The sequence below is a fragment of the Magnolia sinica genome, chromosome 2 (assembly GCF_029962835.1).
Source record: "Magnolia sinica isolate HGM2019 chromosome 2, MsV1, whole genome shotgun sequence".
NCBI classification, from domain to species: domain Eukaryota; kingdom Viridiplantae; phylum Streptophyta; class Magnoliopsida; order Magnoliales; family Magnoliaceae; genus Magnolia; species Magnolia sinica.
In genome coordinates this window covers 6,214,794-6,225,262 of record NC_080574.1, presented here as the reverse complement: position 1 = coordinate 6,225,262, position 10,469 = coordinate 6,214,794, and the positions used below count along the sequence as shown (strand labels likewise).

At 41.2% G+C, this 10,469-nt stretch overlaps 1 protein-coding gene across 1 annotated transcript; it reads left to right on the top strand.

Moving 5' to 3' along the window:
* The first annotated feature begins 8,289 nt into the window (after window positions 1–8,289).
* On the top strand, window positions 8,290–10,469 carry LOC131232964 (peroxidase N1-like). The gene is made up of 3 exons (XM_058229509.1): window positions 8,290–8,776; window positions 9,214–9,376; window positions 9,799–10,469. Exons 1-3 carry the CDS (start codon window positions 8,378–8,380, stop codon window positions 10,221–10,223), a joined length of 987 nt encoding a protein of 328 aa, XP_058085492.1. The 5' UTR covers window positions 8,290–8,377; the 3' UTR covers window positions 10,224–10,469.

Sequence of the window (10,469 nt, the reverse complement as noted above, 5' to 3'; positions counted from 1 at the left end):
TGATGTGCTGTTGGGAATATTTATGTCTAATGCGTCAGCAGATGGACGGTTTGATGGTCCACATGATTCTGTAAACAAGAAGCCCATGGTTTGATAATCCATACCGTTGATCTGCTGGGTTGGATATTACTTATAGTTTAATCTTTGGCTTATGTTCGTTGACTGCCAACCTTTTCTTTATTTGTTTTAATCATCGGTTTATATACTCACAATTGGAAGGTTAGATGATATAATTTGAGAGATTTTTATAGTAAACACCATTCAAGTCGGAATCCATTAGATGAACGGTGTGGATCGTTGAATAACCAGCTGTAATCCTGCAGAAAAATAAACGGTGGAACCCTATAATTCCTCCTGACGAATGCCAGCCATCCGCATCCTACTTTCCACACAGGTTCCAATATGGCATGTGTGCGAGATCTGGGTCATTCATCCAGTAGCCTCCTCACATATTTGCCATTGTCCGTGAAAGGGCGAATCGATAACAGGTCCAGGTTTTTTGGTATATGATACGCGGTTAATCAAACCGTTGATCTTCCTAGAAACATAGCTGATGACCCGCAAATTAATATTCAGGGAGAGGATCCATGTTCGAAGGGATGGAGTTAAATAATCGAGGGATAGAAAAAAAATTATTCAATTTGAGAGTGGTCAACTTTGGAAGGTCCTTGTTCGGCGAGAACGGGTCGCGATTCGTTTTAGGAAACCACTCCATCCCTGGTGACCTGTCGTATATTTTGGCAACCCTATAAGACGGACGGTCGAGATCATGATCCAAGCCGTCTGTTTTTTTTAGATACATTGGCCCACGTGAGGGCTTTACCTGCCTGATTTTTGAGCCAGAAAAACTAATCATTTGGAATTCAGCACCAACAGAGAGAACTCATAACCCCAGCAAATATTATATATTGGTGGGAGCACCTGCACGTGGTTAGGCACACTGAGAGTATACATGCGTCAGGGTCAGCGAACTGGTTGCTGGTTGGGGAAACGGATTGGCTACTCCCCCTGCCACCAGCCAATGGCTGATAGTCGGTGCTCTGTGGGCCCCACCATGATGTATTTGTTTCATCCATGCCATCCATCTATTTTTATAGATCATTTTATGGTATGAAAGAAAAAAAGAGATATATCGAAATCTCAAGTGGACCACATTACAGGAAACAGTGTTGAATGAATGTTGACCATTAAAAACGTTTTGGGGGCAATAAAAGTTTTGGATCAAGCTGATATTTATTTTTTCCCTTCATCTACGTCTTTATGACCTAATCAACAGATTGGATGTCAAAAAAACAGTACAGTGGGCCTTAACAGTACAGTGGGCCTTAGGAAGATTTTAATGGTGGATATCCAATCATTATTTTTTTTCCTGCGGTGTGGTCCACCTAAGACTTATATCCGTATAATATTTTCTATCAAGCTCTAAAATGATCTGTAAAAATGGATGAACTGAATGGATGAAACATATACATCATGTTGGGGCCCACAGAGCACCGACCACCAGCCACGGGGCTGGTGTCGGGGGGAGTAGCCAATCCGTCTCCGCTGGTTGGGGGCATGCGAGTTGTCTCTGCCCTGGGCACAGGAAGTTCCTGTGGTCGGAATTGCTGTGTGGGGTCCAAAGAGATGCCTGTGATAAATCAACTCCGTCCATCAGTTTCTAAACATCACACAAATAAGTCAGAAATGAAGAAATAATGCAGATAAAAATACTCAAGTCGGCCACACCCCAAGAAACAGTGGTAAGCCTATGGTTGAAATTACCTTCCTGGAGCGACTATGATGTTTATATGCCATCCAAACCGTTCATATAGTTACTATCGCTCATGTAAACTGTATGAACAAGTATAATCCTACATATGTTTTATCCACGCTGCCATCCATTTTGCCAGCTTATTTTAGTCATGAGCCAAAAAATGAAGTAGATTGATCTCAAGTGGGCCACACCATAGGAAAACATTGTAATTGAAATCCGACAATTAATTAAAAATTTATTTCAAGCCACAAAAATTTTGGATCAAGTTGGTATTTGCGCTTTAATGGTGGTCGTCCAATCACTGTTTTCCTGTGATGTGGTCCACCTGAGATTTGAATAATCCCCACTTTTGAGCTCATGCCCTAGAATAATGATACAAAATGGATGGACGGCGTGAATAGAACACATCCTCAATGGTGGGTCCCACAGAGCTCTTTGCTACTGACAGCGTCAGAATGCAATCCGCGTTCATCTGTTCCTCCAGGGTCACAGTGATGTCGTTGCCAAATCCACTCTTTCGATTATTTTTGCCAGCTCACGGTATAAAGAGCCACACTACGTAATATAATAGAGACTGATCAACCACCATTGAAACTTTTTCAGACTCACGGTTGTTTTAGATCACTCTGATTGTGGTTTCCTTTTATCCTGAACAGGTTTTATGTTATACAAGAATCACGATTAGCCCTGAAAGATTTCACTGATAAGCATTTCAATCCCCACCATTGTGTTGTGGCCCACTTGGGTCTTGATCTGCCTCATTGTTGGGCTCTTATCCTAACATGAGCAGAGAGAATATTGGACGGAGTCGATCGATTTTACACCGAAATCGTGGTGGGCTCTGCATAGCATTGTATGGCGTCGGATACCAAGTGCTTTTCTATAAGACCACACGCGTGTACAGACAGCTCACTACACGGCATACGGGTGCCAAGCATGATACATAGGTCCGAGATCCAACCTGTACGTCCTTCAGGGGGCCACCGGTATCTTGATGCCCTAGCCAGAGAATCACGCTGATCCACTAGTCTGTTGGGCCACAGTTTTAAAATATGTACGGTTGTGAAGAGCTCGGTGGACATTTTCCACCTGTTTCCAACATATGGGCCCACCTGCTGAGTGCGGTGGATTTATTTTAGGGGAAAAAATATATATATACATCTAATGGGGTATGGATTGGATCTCGCACCTACGTGACATGCTGGCACGTGTGGCCTGTACATGAGCTGTCTGCACACATATGTGGTCTTAGCTAATCTCTGTTACGAAATAAGAGACGTATTGCAACAAATAATTCAGTGGTCCACAGCACTACCAAGCGGGGCCAAACGTTACGCGCTTTCACGTTTTATTCACCTTTATCTCGAGAGACAGTGGGAGCAAGTCAAATGGACAATCGCCATCTCTCTCATAACAGACGGGAGCGGATTAATTAGGTGGTTGTTACCCTTACCATGGGGGCCACCTTGATGATGTGTTGTATATCCACACTGTCCATCCGTTTTTGCGGCCCATTTCAGGGGTGGTCCGAAAAATTAAGCATATCCAAAATCTCAGTTGGATCACACCACACGAAACAGTAAATAGGGGGGATACAGCGGAAAACTTCCTAGGGCCCACCATGATGCTTATTTGCTATCCGACTTATTCTTTAAGGTCGCATAAACCTGAATGGAAAACATAAATACGATGGGTTGACATCACCACGTTTTGAGCGCCCGAACATGATGTATATGTTACATTCAAATGGATTGTCTATTTATCCCTATTGCTCTAGAGCTTGAGCACAAAAATAAGCCATATCCAAAACTCAAAGTGGACCACATTCATTCACAGTGGGCCTAACAAAGTTTACTCAGTGCGATAAGAGTGTACTGAGTAACTCAGTACGCAATCCGATTCCGGCAGGAACTCTCTGCCTCCAGCGTTTTCATTGGTCAACGTCATAAGTGCCATGTCATCAAAATTTTTAAATATATTTAAAAAGTACATTTAATAAGAAGTATAATGGAGGCGTTAAACGGAAGCGGTTTGCGTGCTGAGTAAAGCAGTATGGTAAGAGTACTGGTAAAGTCACCATCATTCGTGCATTGTATCAACTCCATCCATCTCTTTTATCATCTAATTTTAGGGTTTTACAATAAAAATTAATCATATCCAAAGATCAAGTAGACCACACCACCTGAAACAGTGTGAATTGAATTCTACCGTTGAAAAGTTGTTGGGGGCCCATGGAAGTTTTATATCAAGATGATATTTGTTTTTTCCATTCATCCATGTCTTTGTGATCTTATGAACAGTTTGGATGAAAAATAAACATCATTGGGGGTTTAGAAACATTTCAATGGTGAAAATCAATACTTCCACTGTTTCCTTTGATATGGTCTACTTGAGCTTTTGATATACTTCAGTTTTGAGCTCAACCCTTAAAATGATCTGAAAAAACGGATGGACGGCGTGGATAAACCACATGAATTCATAGTGGGCCCAACAGAGTTTACTCAGCATGATAAGACTTGGTACGCAATCTGATTTCATATGTCTAACGGGGACGCGGATTTGCTGCCAAAGCCTTTTACAGTAAGATCCTGCGCAAGGATTCTGAATGGGCCCACTATGACGTTTGTGATAAATCCAACCCGTTCATCCATTTTTAGATATCATGTTAGGACATAATACCAAAACTAAGGTGTATACAAAACTCAAATGGGCCACACGAGAGGAAATAGTGGGGATTTAGTGTCCACCGTTGAAATATTTATATGGCCACAAAAGTTTTGCATCGGTCTAATATTTTGGTGTTTTCACTTCATCCTAGTAAAAATAACCTTATAAACAGTTTGGATGGCATATAAACATCAAGACGCCTAGGAAGATTTCAACTGTAGGAATTTCTTTCTCCACTGTTTCATCTTATATGGTCGATTTGAGTTTTTTATCATCTTAATTTTTGGTTACATGTCTTAAAATGAGCTCTAAAAATGGATGAATGGATTGAAATTCTTATAAATATCATGGTGGACCCCACCATACATCCCAGCACTAGAACTTCATGCAAAAGACTTTCCCTGGTGAATTCGTGTCCACAGTTTCCATTGGAAACAGACTGGCTACTCCCCTGCCACTTGGTGCTATGTGAGCCCACCATGATGTATGTGTTTCATCCATGCCGTCCATTTATTTTTCTAAATCATTTTATGTTCTGAGACCAAAAATGAGGTATAACCCAATCTCAAGTGGACCACATTATATGAAACAGTGTTGAATGAACATTGACCATTAAAAACTTTTTGGGGGCCATAAAAGTTTTGGTTCAAGCTGATCTTTGTTTTTTCCCTTCATCTGGGTCTTTATGACGAAACCAACATATTGGATGTCAAATAAATAGTACAGTGGGCCTTAGGAGGACTTTAATGATGGATATCCAATCACCATTGTTTTCCTATGGTGTGGTCTATATGAGATTTATATCCCTGTCATTTTTGGGATCAACCCCTAAAATTATATGTAAAAATTGATTAATGGAATGGATGCGACACATACATCATGGTGGGGCCCACAGAGTACCGACCACCACCATCACTGGGCTGATGGTGGGGGGAGTAGCCAATCTATTTTCATTTCCATTTGGGATTCAGTGCCACATTGAGCAGTGAGACTCGCTACTGAAGTGATGTCACCTATTTATATGGGTCCCACTATGATGTATGTTTTGTATCCACACCGTCCATCCATTTGGAGAGATCATTTTAGGGCATGAGCTAAAGAATGAATCAGATCCAAAACTCGAGTGGACCCCACCACAGAAAATAGTGGAGAGAGTCACGCCCACCATTTATTATGACTGAATCCAATCCAAACCTCGTCACTTTGTCTACTAAAGCCCGTCACTTTGTACTGCAACCCCGTCACTTTATCTACTGAACCCTGTCACTTTGTACTGCAACCTCGTAACTTTGTCTAGTGAACCCCATCACTTTGTACTGCAACCGCGTCACTTTATCTACTGAACCCCGTCACTTTGTTTACTTTACCCCATCACATTGTACTACAACCTCGTCACTTTGTCTACTATGCCCCGTCACTTTATACTACAACTTCGTCACTTTGTCTACTAAACCCCCATCACTTTATACTGCAACCTTATCAAAGTTACTTTTAAATCTCATATGGTGATTGGATATCCATCATTAAAGTCCTCCTAAGGCCCACCGTACTGTTTATTTGACATCCAATCTGTTGGTTTCGTCATAAAGACCCAAATGAAGGGAAAAAACAAAGATCAGCGTGATCCAAAACTTTTATGCCCCCCAAAAAGTTTTTAATGGTCAACGTTCATTCAACACTGTTTCATGTAATGTGGTCCACTTGAGATTGGGTTATACCTCATTTTTTGTCTCACGCCATAAAATGATCTAGAAAATAAAATCGACGGCATGGATGAAACACATACATCATGGTGGGCTCACATAGCACCGAGTGGCAGGGGAGTAGCCAATCTGTTTCCAATGGAAGCCGTGGACGCGGATTCACCAGGGAAAGTCTTTTGCATGAAGTTCCAGTGCTGGGATGTATGGTGGGTCCACTATGATGTTTATAAGAATTCCAATCCATTCATCCATTTTTATAGCTCATTTTAAGACATGTAAGCAAAAATTAGGATGATAAAAAAACTCAACTCAGCCATACAAGATGAAACAGTGGAGAAAGAAATTCCTACAGTTGAAACCTTCATAGGCGTCTTGATGTTTATATGCCATCCAAACTGTTTATAAGGTCATTTTTACTAGGATGAAGTAAAAACACCAAAATATTAGACCGATGCAAAACTTTTGTGGCCATATAAATATTTCAACGGTAGACACTAAATCCCCACTGTTTCCTCTCGTGTGGCCCATTTGAGTTTTGTATACACCTTAGTTTTGGTGTTATGTCCTAAAATGATATTTAAAAATGGATGAACAGGTTGGATTTATCACAAACGTCGCAGTGGGCCCATCTAAAATCCTTACGAAGGATCTTACTGCAAAAGGCTTTGGCAGGAAATCCACGTGAAATCGGATTGCTTACCGAGTCTTATCGTACTGAGTAAACTCTATTGGGCCCACTGTGAATTCATGTGATTTATCTATACCGTCCATCCATTTTTTCAGATCATTTAAGGGGTTGAGCCCAAAATTGAAGTATATCAGAAGCTCAAGTAGACCATACCAAAGGAAACAGTGGAAGTATTGATTTTCACCATTGAAATGTTTCTAAGTCCCCAATGATGTTTATTTTTCATCCAAATTGTTCATAAGATCACAAAGACATGGATGATTGGAAAAAACAAATATCATCTTGATATAAAACTTCCGTGGGCCCCCAACAACTTTTCATTGGTAGAATTCAATTCACACTGTTTCAGGTGGTGTGGTCCACTTGATCTTTGGATATGATTAATTTTTGTTGTAAAACCCTGATATTAGATGATAAAAGAGATGGACCGAGTTGATACAATGCACGGTGGGCTCTACAGACTTTACCACTTACCATGCTGATTTACTCAGCACGCAAACCGCTTCCGTTTAACGGCACCGTTATACTTCTTATTAAATTACTTTTTTTAATATATTTAAAAAATCTGTTGACCGGGCACTTATAGTGACGTTTGACCAATGAAAACTAGAGGCTGGGAGTTCCTGCCTCCGGGAGGCAGAGGATCCGCACTCTTCTTTGGTAATTACCTTCATCATTACCATGTTGATTTGGCCTTTGCCTTTTTTAAAGGCAAAAATTGAGGAGGTTGCCAAATATTGGGGGGCCCACCATGATGTATTTGGATCATCCACACCGACTATCCATCATGCTAACTGAATTTAGGACAGAAGCTAAAAAATGAGGCAGATTCAAAGTTCACGTGGACCACACCACAATAAAAATATAATCAAACACTCACCGTTAAAAACTTTTTGGGGCTACTGTTTACTTTGGTGTGGCACACTTGAATGTTGGATTTTGTCATTTTTCAGATCATGCCTCAAAATGTTAAAGTAAAACGGATGGACAATGCAGATATGCCATACACCTGACGGTGGGGCTCACAAATTTATGCACTCATTTTGGACCGTTTTTTAAAGCAGGAATACCCTGTCATTTTCAAACAGGTGAAATTGTATTAATGGGTATTTACCCTGCATTTTGAAAATCAAACGTGCCCCAAAATGATTCGTAAAAATAGATAAGAGTGTGGATAAAACATATATGTTACGTTGGGGGATGTGCCCCTACAGATCCCCTTGGAGGACCGTCCGTTCCTGGCATGTTCCTTAGGGGGGTGGTACCCAATCCGCGTCCTAATCCGCTAACGGAGGGGCTTAGGTAGCCGCCAATGACGACTCCATCCATCCAGCGCATGTTAAAAAGTCCACTACCACCGACATGCCATTTCCTAAATTTAAAATGCGCCGCCCCTCTCCTTCTTTTGTCCATACACACCTATAAATACTACTACTTGTTTTAGCTCTCACCCATCTTCAGTCAAATTCCTCTCTCTCTCTCTCTCTCTCTCTCTCTCTCTCTCTCTCTCTCTGTGTGTGTTCGGCTCGATCAAACCCTTTAGTCATCTTTTCTTCTTCTTCAATGGAGGGTTTCTACACCCACCTTTGCATTTTTCTTTTCTTCCTACTTACATGGCCCACCATATCAGTTCAAGGCCAAGGTACACGTGTAGGGTTCTACTCTTCCACGTGCCGGAGTGTCGAGACCATCGTCCGTAACACGGTGCAAGCACATTTCCGCTCTGATGCCACAATTGCACCAGGGCTTCTCCGCATGCATTTCCATGATTGCTTTGTCAACGGTTGTGATGGGTCGATTCTCCTTAATGGGCCCAATGCCGAGAAGACCGCCCTACCCAATCGCCTCTTGAGGGGATACGATGTTATTGACGATGCTAAGGCTCAGCTGGAAAGAGAATGCCCTGGTGTCGTGTCGTGCGCCGATATTCTGGCACTTGCCGCTCGGGATTCTGTTGTTCTGGTTAGTGACTAACCATTAAAATAAAAAAGAAGTGACATTTGCATTCTTCTGTAGGTATATTGTTGCTCGTTGCGGTGCAATTTGTATGATTTGGACAGTTTGTCAGTTTGATAATCAATCTGGACTGTCCATTCTGTGTGGACCCGTTATGGATGGAGCACCACCAGAACATCACACTAACGTGATCAACTGTCAAAATTCAACGGGATAAGATCAGATAGTCCATACAATGCGGAAAATTTGCCATTTAAATGGTCTAGATTGGGATATATGCATTCCACATGTGTGATTGAGATGGGTTACCACCCTTTAAGCAAAAAGATTATACATAGCACCAAAACTCGCATTATAGTTATGCTACTAGTTCAAGTTATAGAAGTTCTTCCTTCCTTTCTTATATGTTGCTAAAGTATTATTATCTGTTGCATTTCTTGCAGACAAGAGGACTAACCTGGAATGTGCCCACCGGTCGTAGAGACGGGACGGTCTCATTAGCATCTGACACTGATAATCTGCCGTCCTTCACTGACTCAGTCGATGTGCAGAAGCAGAAGTTCACTGATAAGGGCCTCAACACTCAGGATCTCGTCACCCTCGTTGGTAAGCAAAACCACCATAAAATTACCCTAATTTTGAATTTGTCTGCAGTTTTCAAATGTAATAATCAATGTTATTAGGAAATTGGTACTCTCATGTATTAGTGTTTGAAATTAAACATTGAGAAAATTTACGTTTTTCCAATTTTTTTCCCTGAAATTTCAAGGGTTGGATAGAGCTAGACTATGTTCGTTTTCTAATTTTTTTCTTAAATGGTAGTGACTCATCAACCGTACACGTGTATATATAAATCACGGATCCAAAATAAATGGCTAAGAACAACTGATCATGTGATTTTCATTCTGTGCTCATCTGTATTGTTGATTAGTTACCACAATTTAAGAAATACTGCAAAACCAGTATAACCCATATTAGAAATTGTGGAAATAAAATTTCTAAAGTAAGATTTATTGTTCTTATGGTAGGTGGGCATACCATAGGAACCACAGCGTGCCAGCTTTTCAGATACAGACTGTATAACTTCACTACAACCGGCAACGGTGCCGATCCGACAATCAATCCTGCCTTCGTCACTCAACTACAGACTCTTTGCCCAGCCAACGGTGACGGTAGCAGGCGTGTGGCATTGGACACCAGCAGTGAAAACACGTTCGATGTCTCCTTCTTTACAAACTTACGGAATGGCCGTGGAGTACTTGAATCTGATCAGAAACTCTGGACGGATGCTTCCACCAGGACTTATGTGCAACGCTACTCTGGTGCTATTAGGGGTCTTCTCGGACTAAGATTCGATATCGAGTTTGGGCGATCGATGGTGAAGATGAGCAACATTGGAGTGAAGACGGGGACCGTTGGAGAGATTCGAAGAGTCTGCTCTTCTGTTAATTAGAGAATTAGATTTGGGTTATTGAAGTATCGATCTGTTTGTAATCTTATGATTTTAAGAAATGTTATTTTCTCCTCAAGTTTGGAGAATTTTCAAATTCTAGGGTGGATAATGTAATTCTCTTCTTTCAATGGATTGTTTGGGAGTATAAATGGTAGATGTGGTGATGCAATTGGATATGATGAGGTTTTTGAATTTTAGTATCCAATGCGTCAGCAGATGGACGGTTTGATGGCCCGCATGATTCTG